Raw genomic sequence first — 25,327 nt, forward strand, 5'->3', positions numbered from 1 at the left:
TTAAATTATTTGATCAGCATGGGACGAGTTAGCGAAAGATATCATGTATGGTTTACGAAATGTTACGCATTTTTATATTTTAAAATCGATCCTTTAATGTTTCTCTATACAATTTCGAAAACTCTGAAAAAAAACATGTTTCTTCTAAATATGGAATCGATGGAAGGTCCTGGTCCTACTAACCCATACATTCAAATGTCAATAGTTATTATATATCTGCGATAGGCTATATGAGCTTGAATTATGGTTAACTACGGTTATATTGATGTTGCTATGAGTCGCAGTTATAAAAATAATTGATTAAATCTCAAATAAAATAAAACAATAAATATAATATCACACCAATGACAACTCTTTTTTCCCCTTCGAGCATCACACAACACAGTTCACAGTATACCACCAAGCTCAAACATACATTGAATGTTCGGAAAGCAAATTCCACACGTCGTGAAGTGAAATGTATTTCAAATGCAGGAAAGCCTTCCGTAAAATACAATATAAAGATTCAGAGAGGGTCTTAAAACATGCTGTCGGACAGAGCAAGACAAATGAATGTGGAATAATTTGTCAATTGCCTTCTGGCTTCTGAAGCGGGATCAATGTCTGCGAAAACATTACACGCCGCGCCGCCTTCAGTAGGTTTATATTTTGCTTAGGACATGGGCATATGAGTCAAGACGCATTGCTTTACTTTAAGGGCAACATGTCAGGTATAAAATGGAAACTGATAAGTGGTAGAATACAAAATACGTTTGTTCTACGAAAGGTAACATGTTTCAGGATTCGAACCTGAGACCACTGCACACTGCAGTTATATTGCATGGGTACTATCGAGTACTGGTCGCGCAATATCAAAATCATATTTGTGGGGGTAAGAATGCATCAAATAATGGTATTTAGTTTTATATTAAAATGTTGGGTTTAATATCATATAAAGAGTTTGTAGTTCTTCAAACCTTATTTATTAACTTGTGACATGTGAATTGGGTTTAACTAATCTATGATTTACCTGTAATGTATTATATCTACAGTGCGTGATTTTAGCAATAAACATGATTAATCTATGAGTGGGGAAACGAAACAACAATAATTTTGTAATAAACGTAAATTTCAGGGAATAAACGTAAATTCACAAACTCCAATTGGATGAAATAAACCAGCGCATCCTAAACTATTTTTCCATAATCGCATTTTAACAGATAAACTGGCCCGAGATCGGCTTATAGTGTAATAGCATTCATGCCTCACTAGGCACGTTATTAATATCGACAATAGTTAGACCCTATGAGCCTATGAAGCGAGTCTGCTTTTATTAAACGGCGCAAAACAAATGGGCAAATGGGCGGCCACGGAGATTAGGCCTTTGCAATTAGAATGGCAACGCGAGTGTGAAATGGGCCCGATCTGTGCGATTAAGTTATCGCGATAGGTGGGGAGAGGTTGTAATTGGTGCAAGAAACCGCAAACGATGTGGCTTCATGGCAAGAAAGAAATTTACGGCAAATAAAAACGGAAGAAACGCTAAAAATACAAATGATTTTTTTCAACATGTTAAAAGTTATTCTGAATCCGATTGACAAAAATATTTTCAATCGAAGCAAAGATGGATGATTAGTATCTTTTCCTACGACATTTAAAAAAAACAACAGAATTCAACGGATGAACCTTGAGGAACAAGTAACAGTCTGAACTCACACTGCCTGTATGGCAAACTATGTGGGCTCGGCCACTCAAGAACATCACTTAAATCCCTATATGCCCAAATGTTTCTTATAATAGTATGCAATTAACACAGCCTACATGTATAGAAAAATCTAGTTAAGTTAGGATTGATCCCCAAAATAAAGTTTATGCAATCAGTGATTTTCGTCACGCGAAGAAGTGGTGTTTTAGATTAAAAGCCTTATTAAAAGTTTATTAACTAGAGTCACATTATAAACTGAGAGCACGACCAAGATATTATACACTGAGTACTTTAGAAATAAAAACCATCAGTATACTTAACACGTTTTTAAGTTAGGATTTATTGCTGAGCCCAAAATTGATTGTTGAAAAACTCTTATCTTTCGCTGCATTGCAAGTAAAATTACTGAAGAGCGGATTTCGGTACTATCAGTCTTGCGGTATTCTTAATGCGTCACCCGGTTTAGAGGAAATGACGTCACAGGTTATACAACTTCCGCTGTCGTTACCCTGGTGATGGATACGTTAGTACAACGACACCTCACGTTATCGTATCTGATAACATTAACGTCTACGAGATAGTGTAATGATAAGATGTAATGTGATCGGTTAGGACCATCCTTGATGGGGAGATTCGGTGATATGATAGAGAAATCGGGGAATAAATGAGCGGTTCAATAAACGACAGCACGAACTTAAGATTTTCTCTACTCGAAGTAAATGTGAACAAATGTCATACGTGCTTGAATCTTTAAATTTTGATAATAAAATAAAATCTAACATTCGGCGGGTGATTTGTAGATCGTCTGTCAATTTGGCTACTGTATATAAAATAACTCATTTAAACTACGGTTCTATTCTTTAAAATATTTTTTATGACTTGTAGATATTTGCTAAGAAGTCGATGACTTAATCGACTGCTGCATGTGATATGAAACAATAGTCTACAATCTTTCCTTACAGAATTTGTCACTAATTAACACAATCTCCACGCAAAATATGAAAAGAAGCTAACCTATGAAGAGAGATTTCGCAAGCGCAAACATACGAATGAAGCAGAAAGAGATAAATTATGAAAGTACGATATTTGTTAAGAAATCGATATTTTATCGTCTGCCAGATAATATATGAAACAATCTTTCCGTACAAAATTTGTCACTTTTTTAAAGAGGTCTCTTTTAACCTTACATTTGCCCGTCTACATAGACTTAACCGCCCGTGCGTGGATCGTATACAGCAAAGCAAGGAGTGACCCGGTACAGTACAAAGGTGTGTGATCTGTACTGATAAAAACTAATTAAAACAATTTCTACAGATAAATGTAGATCAACATACGAATGAATCAGAAAGAGATTAAGCAATTAAGCAAAATACCATAACGTGAGATATTTTCCATCTTGCCTGGCCCGGCATCCGGCACTTAACGAGTCTACTTGTGTAGCTCTACGGATCACGGGAATTAAACCCCCAATCACCGGCTACGTTATCTTACAGCACTGAAAAATGTTTCCTTCCGAGCATCGGCGCTGTTTAATTAATAATTTTCTAGCACTTCTTGTGAAGCTTTATATACCCACAAGCGGTGCTCTACAAAATCGGGTGAACACCTCGACAACGCTACGGACGTATGTAGATCGTGCAGTAAACTGTGATATGGTTGTAAATAAAATGTATTATTGAAATTTTCTCAAAGAGTTTTACTCACGGTGAAAGAACATTTTACCAAGTATGAATAATGAATATCATTGCATATATAGATCAGTAAAAATCCACTATATTATTTTTTGTATGTTTGAGGAACTCTAATTGAAGCTGAGAACTGATTGAGCAGTTATGATTATATTATTAAACCCACTAACGGTAGTGGACCACGCAGCCTAACACAACACCAGTATTCTGCATAACCAAAGTATATACTGACGGTTATACTTTTTGCAAATGTTCCCTGCACCACGCTGTGATCGCTCATCATTTATTCGCCGCGCGGCTCATTGAGCAGGCCGAGGGTGGCGATCGCAAGGTAAATAAGGTGAGTCACGGCGGCCTGGGGGCGTTAATCCATTCAATGGCAAATGCGATTTTTACCGAGCGAAGCGAACAATGGTCGGTGGAAGTCTGGGAGGGGAGCGGGTCAATATCTGAGTACGACTGTTGAAGCCTCTCGAAACGTCGCCAGCTGCCGGGCAGCCCGTGCCCCGTGCAGGTACAGGCGCTGCCTCCCGGGGGACGAGCTTATCGAATTTGGGGGACGAGATGACGCGACAACTCCCGTCACTGCCCCTCAGATGATATCTCCGTAAAATATTAACCGGCGGAAGTGCGGTGCGGGGGACCGCGACCGAGACTAGTTTATGCAAGATGTAACTACCAGTGTGGCAGACTAGGTTATACAGGGACGTACAATGATGAGGGCGATATACGGGCCAGGTATAGGGTGACACCACCATAGTCATACGATCCTACCGGAGCACGGCGCCGACCTTCCACACACCTAACAAATCGACTGATTGAATATATCTCTAGCGTAACTATAAGTGGCAATTCATTTTATTTTAAATCCACCCGGTGTCTAATTGAATAATCGAATTATATCAACGATAATAAATAAATACGAATATGTTTGTATATAATCCACAACTGTTAAAATAAATCCGCCTTGCGAAAACTCTGAAAAATTTGTATGCTCGGCTCACCGGTAAAACTTTCTGAAAACATCCCCAAACCATTTGAAACCGACACAAGTTTCAGCTGAAGAAAGAACTCAGCACATTTCTCCCCCAAACTAGGCCTTCATCAAATTTGGCCTCATAACAGAATGCCGAGCGGTCGAGTCGGCATTCATATGGTAATGGATATATCCATAACATTCGCAATAAGAAAGTCAAAACAGCTCAGACCCCTCGGTGAGTCAGCTACGGCCTCCTTCGACCGGAGAAGGTAAAGGACAAGGGTAATGGGGACATTATTCACGCTTGGGCCACTAGGTTCGCTATTGGAGTTATTTGTTGGTTACATTAGCTACGTTCGCGTTGAGATCACTACAGGACGTCTTGGAGGGTCTAGTGTTTATTTATCTGGTTCTGTGTACGATAGACAATGTGTGTGCGTAAACTGCGCACGCAAGCAGACGTCCGACTTCATTAGAGGAACATAATATCTTGTCTCTCTGCTAGACAAAAATCTACAAATTGGATTAATTACTCAGAATACCGTGACAAATATTTATATTGGCAGAGAAATGTGAACAACCGATGTTTTCAGCCATAATTTTACACTTGATATTACATATTTTGTCTAGCAAGCTAAATTTATTACATTAGATTTAAAAACTACTTGAATTGCACATACGACTTCAAACATGCGTAAACAACTTGTGCAACGCTTATTCTAACTCTTTAATCGTCGTTATAGCGGTTAAAAGTTCTTGGTCCATACCCTTCTAATTATCGGTATAAAAGGAGGTTTTTCAATAGGATTCAATTTTGATGAAACAGTCAACTTTTTGGCACCTGACGAAAATAACTGAATAAGATATTTGTAAAAATCCTTCCGTGCGCAAATAAGATCTTTCCGATGGTAAGGTAAGATATTTAAAATGAATAGATATACATAATCACTTCATGCATGGTGTCGAATGCAGTAATTTAAAAATTGAACGGACTGGTAGGAAATAAAATAAATGTCACGGCGCATATTGGCAATACAGAGGCAGGCGTGTTTGGCGGATTGCGGCCACCGCGTAGGCGCTGCTACAGTACTTGAACTGTTAGGACTACAATGTCCACCCCCACCCTCACAGCCGGAAGTAACACTGGACCTCATTATCCTACCGGAAGTGGTCACAATGACCGAGGTACGTCTAACGACAAGTCTTTGAGAAGTCCAGGAAGCGAAGTGCTGGAGGGTCGTTCTTAAAAGACGAATCGATATTTCAAAGTCTAAACATTGCCCGTTCAACGCTCGTTTTGTGTACCAGCCATTTATAGATTCTAAAATAGCCACACAATATAAAGATGTAGTCAATTTTAGAATATAATTGACTAGCTGAATATTCCGACAGAATGTTTTACTGTTTACACACACTACTCTTAACCAATTCAATCTGGAGTGGCAAGCTATCGTAATCTACAGCCTTTTACCACATAAAATTGCATAGAATGAATAACTAAGGGAGGAAACAGCATCTTGACAGCAGTTCACTTAAAGATGCTTGTTCTCCGAATGGAAGAATCACTACAGCTGGTCTATCCTCGCATCTATAGTCAAGGGCACTAGCCGTAACAGGAACTATGGCTAAATACTAAGACAAAGTACCGAAACATCCGCATAAAATCGAATAAGTTCCTTCTTAGATCAGACAACAAGTCTGGCATTATTCGAGGTTTCGAAAAACAAACAAATATCGATCATAACTCTTCCCGATATGAATGGACCATTCTTAGACGATAACAGACGTGACACCATGAGGGAATTCCGAAAACAACCAATCAAGCTTTAATTGATTTCGAGATTATTGCCATTCTGAGCCCAGAATGTATTTTCAAAATGGCAACATAAAAATGTTAATAGTCCAATAAATCAGTTTGAAAGGTATTTGATGTAGTTCTAGATTATAACCTAATATATAAAGGTGTAAAAGATCTGTAGCGTTCAAAAAACAGTACAATGCTTTAGCAATTTAGGTTCGATTGAATAGTAGATTAAATATTTTTAATTAAACCAATGTATAATATGTATTGCCTTTCTTTGACCTATGGCTTAGTTAACATGATCAGCTGTTCCCAGGAATAAATATTCTTTAGTTGCAAGGTTACCTATTTAACATTTTACTTCAATTACATTTACCTATCAATCTATAACATTTGATTATGTACACGGGCAAATTGTAATTAAAATAAATTCATGTGTATGCTTATATCACTTTGCATTTATTTATATCTTCATTTATTATATTATTAGTTTGTGTATTGGATAATTTGTTTATTCCTCACTTCAAGATTAACACATTCTCCTGTGCCTGACAACAACCGTGTTTTGATAAGATTTTTAACACCGAACATTTCATAATATGTAATTAATACGTTCATTTCGGGGTAGGAGTGCTTGGGTTACCTGTAACTAACGTAAAAAACGCCACATTGATTTAGAAATTTTAACATAGCATGTTTTAAAAATAATGTGTATTTTACTGTTTAGTTTTCATAACGATTTCATTACCTATGATTTTTTCAGCCTGTCAATTACTTTAAATGATTACAAATTTATTCTAAAGTATCAGATAAAAGTTCAAAAAACACTAACACGTTTACTCGAATATTTTATAGTTATGACAGAGCAGAAAAGTATTATTAACTTAAATAGGTAACCAAAGTACGTTATTTTATAATTATATAGTTATCCTATATATTTGATACAAACTACCAAGTTGTAAACAAATTCCGGTCCCACAACTTTTTATATATAAACAATTATTTATACGCTTTATATTTACTACGGGGGAAAAACAATTACTTATATAAACAAATAACACTAACCATAATTTTCATTCGACATAAACAATTTACTATTGAACATATTATAAACACATCAACATTATTGCACATTAAAATCATTATGGCAATTACTAGTAAATAATGGTAATTCAGAAGACGTTAAGTTTATAACTGTAATCACGATTACTATCACTGCTCGTGATTTTTTTGTTGCTGTTTTTATTGTGTCATTTGTGTCATTGTCCTACATTAATTAATTTAATTAATAAATTTCATACTTAAACCCATAGTTAAACAATGTAATTGCACAACCATTTTTTAAATGCCAATAAACAAAAATATATGTAAAAATCTTTCAAAAGTGTTTGATAAAAAAATAATAATTTTAATTTTAAAGTTTAATTTTTTAATTACTAGAAACGAATCAAATGTACTACAGAATTAAGATAGTTATGTTGTTATAAAATTTAGAATTTGTTACCTTTCAGAGCAAAATTCTTTTTACAAATAGTAGTCAATAAGTTGTAAACAACGCCCGTGATCCTTTAAAGGTATGTTCGTATAGTACGTGTATTCAATATTTAGTATATTATCCTACCCCAAACACTTACCTACAGAAAAATAAAACACCCGAAAACCACTTTTATGTGCGGTAAAAATCTATAATAACAGTAAATAACTTACAGTGGAATCCAGTCCAAACATTCGCCAACGACCAGAGTTTGAAGGAAAATGTATCGAGGCCAGCGGGCGCGTACATCCCTTCCGCACGGGCTACCATGGCACACTGACGACACTACGAGAGTCCGCCTCCTACCCGAAGCATCCCCGAACTTGTCCGATCGTACCCGAACTCACCCGAACACCTCCGAACTTGTCTCCGCCTACTCCTGTGTTTTTGTTGCGGAACAGGTGCTTCTAAAGATGTCCCCGCCTTTGAATATTTTTTACAACTTGTAGTGGCGGCATCGCTCTATTTTCTTGTATTATTTTTGATCGCTCGTACATACAATCTCTTTGAGTGCTAGATTTTTTATTGTGTAAAAAGGTTCTTCGTCGTCATTAATTACATACGCTTAGGTATGGGAACGTTGCTTAGAGGTTGCCCTAAATGTTGGAATAAACCATGGATTACACATAGTACATAACAAAATTAAAATATTTGTACAATGCAAAACAAAAACGTTAATGATCACATATATGTTTTAACTCCCGCACGAACAACTCTGCAGCAAACATTTCAATATGGGCTACTCAAGATATCTACTGCATATTTTACTTTGGAATTCATTAACTTAATACATGTTTAGCGGAGTGAAGTTGCGATCCTGCGCGCTTACGTTATTTTTAATTCCTCACACACTGATGCGCCAATTTCAAACGACTAAATTGCTACACCACAATAATATTTACACTTCGTATTTCACAATATCTCTCTGTGCAATGTCGAAAATAACTGTAATAAAACGCGAAACACTATATAATTTGTATACATAATACAACAAGAGGTTTCTCTTTTAGTTCCTTTTTAGCCGTTCTAATAAGCCGATTTTTTTAAGGTGTCAGTTTTAAAGCTTATGATTCAGCGGAGTGACGTATTGTACATAAAAGCGAATTGTAACCTCATTTTTAGGGCTTTGCCCTATAATGATTTAATTCTTAAAATCCAGTGAACTTTCTTTATAAAGGTTTAATTACGAACTACTGTATAATTAAACAGCTGATCGTTCAGTTGAATGTTTGATCACTCAGATAGTAAACAAGAGAGAACGTAATTAATAAACACGGATTTATAATATGCTTCTTTTTAGCAAATTTTCCATATGAAATAAGTTAATACCATAGGGCACGGTAAAACCTGGATCCAGGACGGATTTACTTTTTTGTTTTTAGTTCTCCAGAGGCCAAAAACAACATATGAAGTTGAACATTTGTTCAACTTCATATACAGGGTGTCTTGCAACCACATGAAGAAACTTTGTCACGTTATTCAGCATTAAAACACACAAAAAATGTAATATAACATGTGTCCTATCTCATTCCGTTTTAGGTCTATCTACATTCATAACTCCTTAACTGCTTGAGCTACAGTGTGAAAATTCGATAAAAATGTTCATCTTATTGACCTCTATGTTTGTGCAAAATATTAATAAACCCCTTGAACCGTTTAAAATGGCGGCTATCTCATTCCGTTTTAGGTCTATCTACATTCATAACTCCTTAACTGCTTGAGCTACAGTGTGAAAATTCGATAAAAATGTTCATCTTATTGACCTCTATGTTTGTGCAAAATATTAATAAACCCCTTAAACCGTTTAAAATGGCGGTTTAAAAAAAATATTTGATGCCAAATTCTATGAAAACCGTTAATTTTACAAACTATTGGCAGGACATGTAAAATCTAGTTAATTTTATCCAAATTACAACGATATCTTACGCTTAGTGTGGACAAAGAATAACTGAGAAGTTGATTTTTTTCCTTGCCACACCTTCAGTTTGCTCCATTTAAACAATGTTAAAAAGTAGTTTTATCAATTTAACATAGTTTAAATTGAGAAAGCAATGTTAAAGGGTTCTATTCATATTTTGCACAAACATAGAGGTCAATAAATAAATATTTTTACAGAATTTCCACGCTGTAGCTCAAGCAGTTGAGGAGTTATGAATGTTTTTGTAAAAATCACATACGACCTGTTTATGAATATCACTATTATTCATTAAAAGGAGTAAGGAAAACCTACTTCCCTCATTGGGAACCTACTTTGGAACTCTACTTCGTTCTTATTTGTTTATTACATACTAATTAACATTTCACTAAGAAAACCCCGTATTACCTTCCCTGTAGCCGCAAGCCTAAGTACTCGTTAAACTGATGTTAAAATTGGGAATACAATTACATTTTTAAATGTATACATTAGCGAAAATCCAATCAGGCAAATTTAAATTCGCTTAGTCTGAAGGTTTGCTGCGGCAGGATATTAAACAAAGTCTGACTAAGGTGGGTTTATTGTGTGAAACTAAAATCAACAAATCAAATTTTTGTAAATTAGTTGTTTATTAACCTAACTGTCTTGAACAAATATAATCTTTGGAAGGCAATAAAGTAGATGTATTGTTTTATTCTGTTTGCCTAGGAAACAAGTTTTGTACAATGTTAAGATGTACAATTTACTCTTCTATCAATGAAGAGGCTAGGAAATGGATTCCTTTTTGACTTCCGGCTTTGCAAGACGGGGGTGACTCACGGGGAGGAAATACCTTTGGACCTTAGACCGGGGCAGCAAACTTCACCCAGGATGTAGAGGTCGTTAGGTGAATCACCAACAATAACACGTCCAGATAAGATAGGTCTAACAGTATTGTTAAACGGTATTTACTTAAATGAACCTATTTACAAATTGCCATTCCATGATTGGAAACTTATGACGAATATCCTGGTGATTTAAAATAGATTCGTCACACCTTATTCATTTGGTTAATCACTGATGGCCAATGATTCATTTGAATTTAACATTTTAATAATTGGGAATGTTCAATAAAGTTTACAATTTTCAACCCTCAACGATGGTGGGTTGACAAAGAAGTCAACTTGTCGTCACGGTAATTCGTTTACTGTAATTCAGCCAAAATGACAATATACAGTGCATTGTATTAACCTGGTCAAGTCCAAATTCTACAAATAATTATTAACTAATGTTAAGTATAAGAATTACATTTGTTAAGACGATTAATGCCTCCTGGACATTAGATTACATTTATTTGCGAAAAACGACGGTTGGAGTCGATTTGATAAGGAAGAGAATTGAAAGGGTTAATGGCTTTATGCGCAACGTATTATAACTCTAAATCGGAATTACAATTGATTTTGTAAGGAACAAGAATAAGTTCAGCATTATGTATATTAATTTAATATATAATACAGATTCCATCACCTATCTAAACCTATACTGCAAATATTTTCCAAGACGGTTAATTTAAAAGACAGGACGTTACAATGGCGATCGATCAGTTTCACCGTTCATCGTCAGGCCCAATCAAGAGATTATGTGGCAAGAAATTTAACTTTTTCTGTACTGAATACATTAAACATGATTCTAACAATATAAATTAATAATCTCAGCCAAGTGGTGAACCAAGTGCTATCTTTTTAAACCACTATAAGATGCAGATTTTTCATCTAGCCAAACAATTACTTCACACTTCATTTTCTTCGCTGCGCGGACATCTTCAAATCAAGTTACGTGGCTTAAAAAAAAGTCACCGACATGACTCATGCCAAAGAGTTCCGGCACGGCTCCAATCCGCCCCTAAGCCCATTAAGAACCGGGGACGGGCTGGCCAGGGGGGGAAGTTTTTGCGAAAAATCGATCAAATATACTACCCTAGTAGATGTAGCGTAGGTGTATGGGTGCATACATTACCGACCTGGGGACCTGCGCTTAAATCGATAGAAAGAAGAATGAGTCACTGACTAGCCATATGGGGTCCAGATGTGGCCCTAGTCAGCCCTGATAACTCGTCGAGGTATTCCGTGTCGCTGGCGCCGTTTGAAGCTGCATTACTTGCGTCTGCTGCAAGTTGGAACGATTGTCTAACCAAAGTAATAAAAATCTTATAAAGATTTTATAATTAACATTTCACGATTCTGGGACGGTATATCACCCACAAATTTCTCTGGGCAAACATACATGTCGAGAGTTCAAAACACTATAAATACGGTGCGCAGCGTTATTTTGTAATATTTTTAAACTTCAAAAATAATGATTAAGGTACATATGTAACCTTAACTGGATTACGATTGAGCAGCCTTCGACCACAACACTTCTATTCTTTAAAAGGAGTGGAAACCCTACTACCCTGAGACTATCTTCGTTTGGATTTGGAAAACTGCCACGGAAGTAGTCTATATACTTCGTTCGTTGGAATGTTCTTTATTTTCAGGTAAAACTATGTTAAAGCCCATAATAGTTTAAAGGTGTTAATAGTATAGAAATAAATGTATAATGTAAATTTATAAAAAAATTATAATAGTATACAAACCAAATAGTTTAAAAATGTATGGATATTCGAAAATGTATATGCACATTTCACTTAAGAAAATTTCCAAAAATCATTACAACACGTTTTATATTTTGTTTATTTGCTTACATGAAGCCTAAACAAAATTAACTAAGCATTAAACAAATTTAAAAATTTAATTTTAATAATAAATCCAGCAACCACAGTTAAATGTGTATGAAGAAGTAGTTTACGGTATATTTCTGTTTTTACTTTTTAACCATCAACATTGGTTAAATACCCCATTAATACGCCTGAAATATAGAATGCATGTCGTAAATTAGAAACAAAATTCTTGGTTGCCATCATGCATGGAAATCGTAGGATAGAGAACATGAGCTATATAAAACTGCTGAAGGCAGATTTTTGAAAATTGGATGGAATTTTATGGGACGAGTCAGGTGGGAGCGGGTAACATGTGGGACACAGATGGGACGCCTCGGGTACCTGGGACTCCACTGGGGCGGGATGGGGACAATGCCGACTTGAGGTACCGAAACAACACCAAGTGTGCAGTGTTGACGATTTAAAATTGTCAGAAGGCTTACTGTAAGGTTTGTTGGTAATTCAAAATATATGTCAGGCTAGGATGATTTCACCCTATCAGTTCTAAAAGTAATATAATATGTATACAATACCAAGATTAAATCAGAGAGCACAGAATAGAAATTTTTATTCTGTGCTCTCTGGATTAAATAACCCTATACAGTATAACAAACTGTTCCCAAGCTGCATGTAAAGGGGTTTAGGGTAGCTTATGTATTTTTACCGGGTTTCCACACATTAAAGTCTAAAATAAACCATAAACTGATATATTCTTTAAAATATAGCAGTTTGGCAAATATCAATTGATAAAATACATAGTTTTCCGGACTCTATTTTTATTCATCATACACACTTTCGAGTGCTAATACATAGTCAAAATCAAATGACAAATTGATAAAAAAATTAATATTTTCAAAAAATATTTAATTCGTTTGCCAGGATCTTAAAAAATAATTGATTAATATAAAAATGCAATATAAAATGTAATATAATATATAGTAATCCAGGGGCCACCAACATGGAATTTAATAAAAATGTATTGTATTGCAAAACATTAGGGCCTACTACAAAATCTACAAGTTGAAAAATAGTTGTTGACAAAAGGGTAAATTATTTTGTACAAAACAATGTTACAATGAAAAATGTATGCACTTTTTAATCAGTAATAACGACAAAAAGCATTTACTGCCAACCAAACCGTTTATAACATTATTAAACAATTTAGTTTTGTAATCCCATACAGTGTAAAAACGAACGTGTAATGAAAGTATAGAATAAGATAGAGACACTCTCAGTGATAATAGTTACAATGAATCAGGTGGTGAAAATATTTAAAATATACTGTATCAAACTTGAATTACAAAATATTGAAAAGACTAATTTTAACGTTACATTTTCCAAAAACACGAAAAACTTAAAAAACCCCAAACAGCATCCTATAAACTAATTAATGCGACTGCAGGACAACGAATTTAAAACTCCTAATAAACGATATAAAAACTTGAGAGCCATTGAAAAACAAAACCCTTCGAGTGAAAAAGACTCTCTTCCCTTCACGGTGCTCGAGTTTATTAAGATTAATTCACCTAGCTCCGCAGAGCGAGAATGCCAGTGGTGAAAATGACACTTTGTGAACCCCCCCCCCTCCCATCGTAGGCGTCGTCGAGTGCCGCAAACTTAAAGACGGGCCTCTTGCTGATCTGCATACTAACGAGAAGGTAAATATATGGCCAGTTAGTGAGCCGTTTAGCTGTTAATTCACTTCCGCACTTAACTAGGCACATTAACTGACTGCGACATTAACAGTTCGGTGTTTTTCATATTTTGAACGATCCTAAGTCGAATTTCTCATTAATACACGAATTACCGGTAAAGAATCGGGTTTTGCATAATGTGTGTAGTAAGGAATACTCAGTGTACAAAAGAATACTTCTTATATCAGGGATATAGTATTATAACCATGACTAAGCAAAAAACACGACACGAACAAAATTATTGTGCTCGATTTGGTTCAATAAACGTGACGGCCATGCCAAACTCTACCACATATATCAAATCCGAAATAATTCCATAACTCACTCAGCCATCATCTTGGTATCCTAAATTATCTTAAAAATTGTCAACACTTGTGTATGAAAGAGTGGCAAGCATGTCTACGCTATGCACTTTTCATCACAGAGCTCTAATAATAAAATAAATTTTATTTATAAATAAGTTTGTTAATGATATGTATATTTGTAATAAAGAGGTTAAATATTTTACTTCATTTGACATCAAAAGGGTCTCACAAGATCGCGCACCTTGATGATTAGTACAAGTATTTTCTGGTGTGAAGTATTTTATCACAATGATGCCGTAAATACACACTGATATCCGACATGGTTTATCTGCGGTAACAAAGTCAACAATCAAAAAAGAATGTTGTTAAATTCGTGTGTTTGGATTTTGCCATGTTTCGCATACAAACAGGTGATGAAATCAAATAAAAATCATCCGAATGAAAAAGCAACAGTGGCAAGGTTTGAGAATGGGGTTTCAATATCGTGTATTTCCATTCCGTGTATCACTGAACACGGCAAACACGCGAACACGGTTGAATAAAAGGGATCGGCACACGTTGTGCTCTGAGGGGGGAGAGGGAGAGAGCGAGAGAGGGAGTTTGATTTGCACGGCTCCCCTGACACACTTCGCTGCCCCAGATCCCTATACATGCTGCCTGAGTACAGTAATAACAAATTATCTTTATTTCTTGTCCAGTTGCAGATTTGTTCAGATTTCTCTTGAATAGATTGTTTAAATAATACGACAGAGCCGCTTTTACAAATGGACCCGGGCCCAAGGGCACGAGAGGTTTTGGGTTTGTTGGCGGCGCAACACGTGCCACAATACAATCCTTCCCACTATCCTCAATCCTTATCACTCATGACTCATCACTGCCTCTACTTGCATCGCCTTATCTCTATTTCGTGATGTTTTTATTACTCTCTACTCTATTTGATATTTTTATAATCCTCACCATGACAGTTTCTTTTGTTCAATCGCATGAGAAACATTTTATCAGTTGGCTGGTGGATAAAGTTGTTATCGTGTTTTTTTTGCGTATAATTGTATAAATTTTCGATGTGATCCTTTATTGTTCACATGCTTTTTCTGTGAAATGAGCAAACACAAAAATGGCAGTGAATTAAGGAAATTTGTGTCACAAAAAAATTTAGACAGTGAAAAATGTCCCAAACAAAATGTCCCTTAGTTCTTTTTCATGATCATTTGTACCGAAACTGATTGTACGCTAAAAATAGACTTAACTTTGATGATGCCATTTACGAGCTTTCCGAAAAAGTAGAAAAAGTCCAATAATGTAAAGTGTTAAACGTTATTAGTGGTAAATGCTTGAAGTTATGTCTTAAAAATTAGTTTGAATCCAAACTTTCTCATGACTATTTTTTTAAAACGTACCCTTGGGAATAAAAATGTGTGTGTCAGTAAAAGTTTAAACGTACTTACTATGCAATAAGGCATATAAGCTGATTGGCAATAAAGTAAAGAAAACAGGGATACAAACATATTAGCTTGCTTTGTCGTCAAAAATGTCTTACGGTACTTGTAATTTGGTTTTGTAAAAAAAAAATATTCTGCGCCTCTTGGGCTATTCTGCTAATCCGTGGACCTGTGAAGTAAAACTGGGGTTGCGGCTAGTCTAGGGACTGCCGTGTTGTCACAATCCCGCTACCGATGATTTCTAGCTATATGGAAATGACTTGACCCAGTGGTTCGAAACCCACAGCTGTAGGTCTTTTCACCTAGAAACTCGGAAACTCCCTATACCTGATGCCAGTAAATAAAGATGTGTTGCAGTCATACTGTGGAACTAGGATCGCAGTTGGTTCTTGCGCGGAGCCCAGGTTTTGAATCCCGCCAAACATGGACTTTTGCTATGTTGTTGAGAAGGTTTACCGATGTAGTCCAAAAACCTAGAAGCATCGGTCATCCAAGTAAAGGTACCGGTGGTGGTCCGGAACCCACATTAGAACGTAGAAATGCTTATTTAGAAAAAAATAATACGTCAATCAGGTGAGATAAACTTTGTAAACGTTAAAAGTTTCCCTAAAAACACGATTTAGTAAAAATAATAATATTAATGCTGTGGAACGTTACTTGTCTAAGACATTTTTTATATAAAATATATATTTTTAATAAAATAATTTTTTTATATAAAAATAATTTTTTATATACTGTTTTTTTTTTGTTACGTTCCCCCAATTTAATTTAACACAGTTTCATGGCTAAATTGGTTAAAAGTAAGACAGTTTCAATTAACCACGTTGATAGTCAGTATCACAGAATGTAAGGTAATAAATTATCATGATTGTTTTGTACTACTAGTATTGAAATGTATAAGTCTATTTTACTTTATTTCACATTAAGAAAAATTGAACCAGTTTCTGAATCTAACCAAACTATAGTCATTTAAATCAAAAGCTTACTATTGACTATATTATGGCTGTCAAGTGACCCTGTTTTTTTCTGTTATCTCACCACTGGTTTTGAACCTGGAGGTTCATGTTAAGCCGAACACCAATGTGTGTTCCATGCATTTACAAACAAAACACTCTGTTAAGCAAAGCTTATGAAAAATAATTGTCGAGAGTTTAATAATATTAAATAATGTAAAAGTTACTAACCTAAGAATTATCACATTATTACGGATTTCCAACCCGAAGAGCAAAAAATACTAAAGCGAGCGACAGAACTTTCAAGAGATCTAAATTTGCATAAAACCGAATTTTCACTGTGGACAGTGATAATAAATACCGCTTATGGTGGCGCCTCGGACGGAATAAATCAGTAGTAAGTTTGACTCGGACTCTGCGGGCTTCTGGCAGGGGCGCGGGTTCGATTCCCGCTCAGCTGTGAAAAGGAAGAGGAAGAATAACAGAAACAGTCGCATGTCAGCTGGCCGCCTTCCAGCGGAGGCACTTTTACTTTGAAACAAATTCAGTTCAGTGAGAAGGAATTGCGCTTACGGAAAGCTATATTGTGTCTTAGCTTTAGTAGGTGGGATTAGGGTTCCTTCGAACTCTATACTGACATGAATAAAAGTCTTGAAAGTTTCGTGGTAAAAATTTAACAATTTTTTTTTTAATTTTTTTATTTATTCTCAATTTAAAAATACTCCTTCTTGACAATCACCTTGAGATTCATGCAGAAATTGATAATCTTTTTAATATATTAGTTTTGATTAATTTAACAGTGTGTAGCTTAAAACAAGACGTATTTTCTTTTAAACCCTGTCATAATCATAGATATACGAGTATATTATAGATCTATTATAGAGATATTATAGAACTACGAAGATTTATTCAATTTTATTGTACAGTGATTATTCACTTATTTATATTCGCATTCCAAGCTTTCAATGTTTAAATGTTATGATTCGAGAAATAATGTGTGCCTGACTAGAATTACAACAAAGAGTCTAAAATGCCTAGGTAGTTAAGTTTTACTTCAAACTCACTCTAATGGATATTTCTCCAGTAGTAAAATAGAGCCACGAACCTAAAATTAGTAAACGTGTGTGTTTTTTTTTAATTTTAGATAGTTTTAACATGGTATTCGTGTTAAAACATAACAACACCACAATAACATCTTTTTTTCCTACAGTTACCTGACGAAGTGGGCTTCCTTGCACTGATTATAACACGCAAAGTAGCTAGTTGCTGCATTTACTTACTTTTGCCGCACTCATTTTACTTTGCCGCACTCCAGTATTCTAATCAAACAACACAAAACAGTGTGCTTTTATAATAACACACTACACACTTAATACGTGTACGCTTGAAAATAGGTTTGCAACACTTAAAACTACGGTCTGCCCCTTTTAATACTGTGCCCATGTTTCGTGTTAACATTCTATTTCCGTCCAACGCTTGGATTTAACCTAACCTAAACGTCTTAAGGGTTTGAAAGACTAATTATTTACCTATATGCTTTATAGTAACAGTGGAAAAAATCTATTGTGTAATGAGAGCGCAAAGTGCCTTTGCTGCACTAGTTACACAAATAACTTGGTACACAATACTATGTGGCTCGAAGGACCAACTTTACGCCCTCTACGTCTTGTCACCAAAAAGCTGAGCCAATTTGATATTATTGTATTGCGGGTCGATAAGGGGGGTCCACCCCTCCAGCTTCCATGAGATATTACACTTATTGTTGCACTCAAGGTGTGACAGCCCTTGTGCTTCGCCCTTAATTAAATACCTAGCGCCAGATTCGGCTGATGTCACCAGGCCGTGTTAAATGACCGGTTACAGCACTCCCGTAATGATTTATGGCACTTGCTAGGTGCTTACACAAGTTGAAGTTTTGGCAAGTCAAGTTTGTGTAAGAGTTCGGAGATTACGGTTATTTTGTGCAAACGATTCCAGCTGGCATAAATACAGTTTGAATCAATTGCATTGGAAATGGTATAACTTTATGGAACTTAGAATTAACCGTAGTAGACAATTACAATTACTTTAGACAATTTTTATCTGATCATTTTAACAACGTGAATTGTTTTACCCTATAGAGTAAAATAATTTCTAATCGAGGGTAATTTTTTTGGATGAAATTTACTTGCCAAAGAAAAATAACGAAAAGATTCGGGTAGTATATTATACGTTTGACTCCGGTAAGTTATATTTACTGTAGACAATTTTTATTTTATCATTATAAAATCCATTATACAACCGACAACTCGATAGAGTCAAACTGAATTATCGAAGTATCGTATCAACAAGTGTATCATTTTACTATATCGAGTAAAATAGTTCCTAATTGAGGGTAATTTTTGGGATAAAACTTACGTAGTAACCAAAAACATGCGGTAAATAAGGTATTATGCGGGTATAACATGAAATCAATTCTACTCTAACAAAAATTAACAAAAGTTCTTATAAAGTAAATAAACCTAAAGAATCTACACTCGAAGATAAATTGCCTTAAAGAGTCATCAGAAAATGGGAAGCCTGTTAAACCTGAACAATGAAAATGTTAGATTGTTGCCCAAATTAAGCAGTTAAGAGGCGTTAAAACTAAGTGCACGTAAGATAAGGAGGAACCAATTTAAACCTGCCCTCGGAAAACATCGGAAGTGTAATTGAATTGAAATAGTAACTTACCCGTTTGTGTGAGAGAGTTTTGTGTGTTTTGCTCCGCTACTAAGTCAATTTGCCGATCTTTCTACATTTACGGGAGCATATTACACTCGACAAACACCCCGATCTTCATACAAAGGCTTTCTTCGTTCCATTTAATGAACCACCTCTACAAGAAAGCAGCCATGTAAATACAGCCTAATCACTTTCGCTTCTACATTTCCTTTGCTTAACAGCGAATTTATTATCCTTCGCTCATCCCGAATGGCTTTTGAACTCCGTCGTGTATTTAGATTGGCTTTTAAATACGGTTAAATTAATGAACGTAAAATAATTGTTGTGACAGGTAATTTAGATGAATTTTAAATACGGCACAAGACACAGTTTCACGAAAAGTCATCGACCATATAATTTATGGTATTAGCATATTTATTATTTTTTATAGCATATAGAATATAGAAATTATTTTTTAATAAGTTAAATTGGACCTGTGTCTTTTCCACGAGTAGTTCCTATCGGAATTAGAAGATGAGCCTCTAATCAGATGAAGTGTCGGTCCACCAAGCCAATTCGTTTGTGAGTCAATATTTTAGAGTATATTTGTATATATTGTATAAAGTAACATCCATATACAATATCTATAATATTGAATTTTGACGCAATCCATCAGACCAGATCCGGCAACGATAGAGAAATCAAGTATCAAGTGAGAACCTTAGGTTTTGATTTTCATCAACTTATAGTAAACTATCAATTATCATGACCCCATTTAACGGACTAATTTTCTTGATCTGGAAATCAAGTACAAATATGACTAATGCTGGATAAGTCATTTATGTTTAACTATGTTTTTTATAACACACTATTATGAAATCCTATTTATAAGTTGGTTTAAAAAAAAAAAAAAAAAAAAAAAACCACTGAAGCTTAAGGTACAACATTCGACATGTGCACTGGTTCAAATCTTTTCTGGAAACAACCCACAGTCGAAGAAAACATTTTAATCTGTTTAATGTACTACATTTGTTTCATAGTGCCATAATCTAGATGAAAAAAAGTCATGCTTTCTTTATATTTAAAATGTAGATCCCAAAATAGTCCCCATCTTGTTTTTCTATTATATATGACATTTTTTAACTTTATTTAAATTCCACAGGTTTCACTCAACCAAATCAAAATTTCAAATCAATACAAAAAATTTAAATTTCAGTATATTGTAGTTCTTCTATTCAAAGACACACTTTAATGCGGTTTAAACACAAATCAATTTGAATAATGGAGTAATAATGGATGTTTATCAGATCAAGGAAAATACCCTCGCCATAGCAAACCTGCCAAGTAAGCGAATTTCCATTTGCCTTAATTAAGGAAAAAATGTCATCGACTGTAGCTGATAATTTTTTGGGGATTAAATTGACTACTTTAGCCTCGCAGTGTATTTAAACACAGTTTACACACATATGCATACATGGATTAATGTGTGTTTGGGGGTTGTGTTGCTAACCTTGGACATCGGTACAAGGACGAGTTCAATCCCCACCAAAATACAATTGCTAGACACACACTATCACCCAAAAACATCCATACTGCAGTACGACCAAAAATCTCATACAGGATCCAAGGTCCGAGGAATATTATTGAATGAAACAGCGAGGAGATGTAACTTATTTGAGGGGGTTGGGGTACAAGACGCTGCGGTTGCGAGGGGTCGAGGGGGAGGGAGTACTGTGTTGACACAGCTGAGAGTTTCAAGCAACCCTGATACGTCCGATAACTCACCTTTTGTCACCTAAAGAACCACCATTCCAGAACAAACCTAAGCAAAGTTGCAACGCTCGGGGGATGAAACGCTCGTTTGACCCGAGTTTGTAGCCACTGTTGTTTGTTCGGGTCCGACGGTCGAGTCGACGGTTTGTTCTCGATAAATAAAGAATAGAGATACAAAGATGTCTGATACAGAGCAAGGTGGAAATGGTTAGTAAAATATGCGAGCGATATTGAAAATACTCATTCGAAGTTGTGAGTAAAGTTAACCGTGCGAAAAACGTGATTTATGAAAATTGACTGTCTCGATGCTGTTATTTATAATCTTACTGTATGCAAATAAAGTGTTCAAAATAATTGCATACAGTAGCCCAAGGTCTGAAGGAGGAATTGAACTAGCCTAATGTATGTAGATTTATAATATACTGTGATAAAGTGAATATTATACAGTTATCATTGCCACAAAAAACATATTCATCCTAAAATCAATATGCGTAAATTTACTTAATTTAACCTGTAAGCAATAAACACAAAATTGCATGAATAAAACTATGATTGCAAGTCCCTTACTTTCAAAAATATTGTCAATTTTGACGACAGGTTGGTAGACCAGCATGATATTCTTTGGTTTTTGTTATTTTTAACATGTTTTATATCTATCAAGTTTTAATGTACATTTTAGGACTACACAAAGAACAACACAGTGGTAAACAAACCCAAAAATACATTTAACGTGTTTCAATGAACACTGAACAATCTTTAATTTCAATGACGCCACATTAGAGTGCAGTTATGCTAATGGAAACGAAATACTCTGTAGCGAGATATGTTTAGTAAAGGGTTAGCGAATGATATAGACCAGTTTTATGTGAAAAATAATAACAGATTCAAAGGTTGTAAAACTCCTTACTGTACAGCAAAAAAACAATTTCCATAATTCACGAAGGTCTTCCCCGTCCATTTAAGACTTTCAATTAAAAAATAAAAATCGAGGAAAAAGCCGTAGAGCTGTTTGTGATAGTTCAGTGGTGTTTGCATTTTTACAGGCCCAGTTAATAGATGTTTGAGGAGCAGACGTGAGGTCCTGGCCCAGGACCGGCTTAGGTGACGAGGGGAAGTCCTGCGCCCAAGGTAGGTTCCCCCATGACTCGGTAAATGGGTGAAAGGATAAGGCTATGACCACAGTTTTAAATAAAAACCTCCGTTTAACACATTTAAACTACTCCATGCACAATTACGTTCATAGATTCTCACTGCACCACTCTGACATACATCGCACTTCATATTACAGTCTGTTGCATAAGTATCCTTAGCTATATACTTCTTGTTGCACAATAATGGCGTTATACAATTAAATGAAATCTTGAATAATAACTATATTAAAAAAAATCCAAATAGAAAAACAACTGCTAACCTATAAATTAACAATATTCAACCTTCTAATTCCTCCAGAGATATCCTTATCTTTCGTTCAGGTGTTTCCACCACTCAATACATTTGTATTAATACGCCATTAGGCACATACCGAAGTGGCTAGTGGACCAAGATTCGTACTGTGCTACACTATAACACACCATAAAGGAGTGCCACCCAAATGTAAAGGGTGCTGTCTTTAGGGGCGCGTTAAAGTATAAGGAGTTACCAGAATCCAAAAATGAATAACCATCAACGAAATTTTCATCACTGATGCAAGTTCAACTCTGATGAGCCCCCACACGTCTTTTAACCATTTTCTGTTCGTAAGAGTTATTTTTTTGAATCCGAAGTTTTATGACAACGTCACCTCGGCTTCCACGAACTTCTGTGGACAAATTGAGACGCGGTGGACGACGCGGTACTGGGAACCGATCTTTGGTAAACAGGCGACACCGTTAAATCACAACGACCCGTCTCATGATCGAGCCGTTTCGTCTTTTTCTCGCGTGTTTATCGAAGCCCCTTGAACTTGAGCAATTAGGTCGGTTACGACTGTGACATGTGTGCTGGAATGGCCCATTAGTCGAGTAAAATTAGGGTATACGACTCACATTTTGCGGCTGGGACAAGTTTTAAAGTAAAACTATAGTGAACTAACACATTTGACAGTTACAGAAGTAAGCAAAATGTTATTGAAGGTACGTGGTTCCAGTAGTTTCGCTGAGCGTGATCTTCGCCGAGTTCGATCATTGTTGAGCTCGTTAACAGCTGGGCCCGATCGAGAACGACCTTAGCTGAGCGAGATCTTCGATGAGTGCGATCTTTGATGAGTGCGCTCTTCTTCGATGAGTGGGAACATCTTCGATGAGTGCGATCTTCAATGAGTGCGATCTTCGATGAGTGTGGTCTTCTTCGATGAGTGTGATCTTCTTCGATGAGTGCGATCTTCAACGAGTGCGATCTTCAATGAGTGCGATCTTCAATGAGTGCGATCTTCAATGAGTGCGATCTTCAATGAGTGCATCTTCGAAGAGTGCGATCTTCGATGAGTGCGATATTCGATGAGTGGGATCTTCGATGAGTGCGTTCTTCAACGAGTGGGATCTTCAATGAGTGGGATCTTCGATGAGTGCGATCTTCGCTGTCCTTCATCTATCTATGGATCCCTGTGTTTGAACATGAAGACGTGAGGCGTAATGCTAGGGGAGCATTAGGGTAGCCCTGAGCTATAAGGTGTCAGTGATCGAGAAAACTTGGCTTTACTACTTGTGATGTTCTGAAAATTGACCTTGGAAATTCCTAAATTATTAAGAAGAAACATGAATATTAGAATAATATGGTGACTTGGTTGAATACAAAGACCACAATTCAAACATTGAATTTAGTATACAAATCCAGAATTTGATTAATTTTACTAGTAAAACCAAAATAATAATTATTAAACTATACATAAAATATTTAAACATAAAAATTTAAAAAAGATAGACAAATAAGAAACACTGATAAAAAATACAATACATTAATCTAACAGTGATATATACACAAACTTAAACAATAAGAATGGAATCACAACTTAAGTAATACGAAAAAAATCATATTCCAAACTCTGTATTTAATTCACATCCACTTTTCCTGGCAACATGGAATATCTTAACATATTGCTAAATGCCACAGATGTACACACATTTTTAGGACTATCTCAATCAAGATACATTTTGGAAAAATCAATTTGTTAAACAGTAAGAAGAATTAATTTAGAACAATAAAACACTCAAGGTTCAATACGTATTAGCCCATATGCAGGGCACGTTGGGTGCGTATATGAATGTGCGTGTGTGCGTGTGTGTTTGTCGTATGTCACTCCTATAAATACAGCCACAACAAGTGCATCTGTAGTCCAACATGTGTCCAGCTGCATGATAGTTGATCGTAACTGATCACAGTTTATGTTTATGGTCTATGACTTCACGTACGGCAACAATATCACATGCATTTATGGATGTTTACCACTTAAATCCTTGCCTTGTACACCCCCACGCGCAATTGGACTATTTTGATTTGTGTAATTGTTTAACGTGACTGGTTATCTAAACATGTTTTCTATTAATAAACTCGCATTAAGTTTCGGTAAACGTATCAAACAAATTGCGGTGGCAAATAATTAAATAACATGTATAGCAGCATTTCCAAAATGAATAAGAGAAAATCGAATTGATCGACGATAGTAAAAATAGTTTGTAGAAATAAATTTGTTGAATAAATTTTTTTTAACTTTCGTCGGTGAAAACAATTAAAATAAACTTACGATCATGACAGTAAATAAAAGTAGTAGTAAATAAATAAATCGTGAAAGAAAATAAATACAAAGAATAGAAATCTGTTACTAATTTTAGTAATGGGAAAAAGATTACATCAAATAAGTTAAGTAATAAGATGGGTAATACTGTAGTATGTTGCAAACACATGTTTGCTAAATATATTTTTCAACTTTCCTTGACTTGCATTTCGTTTGATTTTTTAATTATTTTATTCAAGTTACCAGGCCAACTCAAAATATTTTCTTAAAATAAACTCGCACAAAGTGTCGATGATGAGTAAACATAATATTATTAAAATATTTTTGCCAAATTATTTTGACAATCTTTTAAAATTTGCAGTTTGTTACATAATTTTCCGTCAGTTAAAAAATGACAGGAAACTCGAGTACGAAGAACCTTCTCTATGTTAAAA

General features: G+C 35.4%; 1 protein-coding gene across 3 annotated transcripts in view; it reads right to left on the reverse strand.

Annotated features, from left to right (window-relative positions):
- The window catches only part of LOC128998519 (zinc finger E-box-binding homeobox 2-like), a 304,946-nt gene that overhangs the window by 31,581 nt on the left and 248,038 nt on the right, over window positions 1–25,327 (reverse strand). Inside the window, exon 1 of one of the 3 annotated variants that reach the window (XM_054424692.1) lies at window positions 7,860–7,999. The exons of the other annotated variants lie outside the window; for them this stretch is intronic. Coding sequence (XP_054280667.1) covers window positions 7,860–7,956 — 97 coding nt within the window. The 5' untranslated portion in view covers window positions 7,957–7,999. Of the gene's footprint in view, window positions 1–7,859; window positions 8,000–25,327 lie in introns of those variants that run through there. 3 annotated transcript variants of the gene reach the window in all.

The sequence above is a fragment of the Macrosteles quadrilineatus genome, unplaced genomic scaffold (assembly GCF_028750875.1).
Source record: "Macrosteles quadrilineatus isolate MER2022 unplaced genomic scaffold, UCM_ALF_1.0 Scaffold_7__1_contigs__length_78375512, whole genome shotgun sequence".
Lineage (NCBI taxonomy): Eukaryota > Metazoa > Arthropoda > Insecta > Hemiptera > Cicadellidae > Macrosteles > Macrosteles quadrilineatus.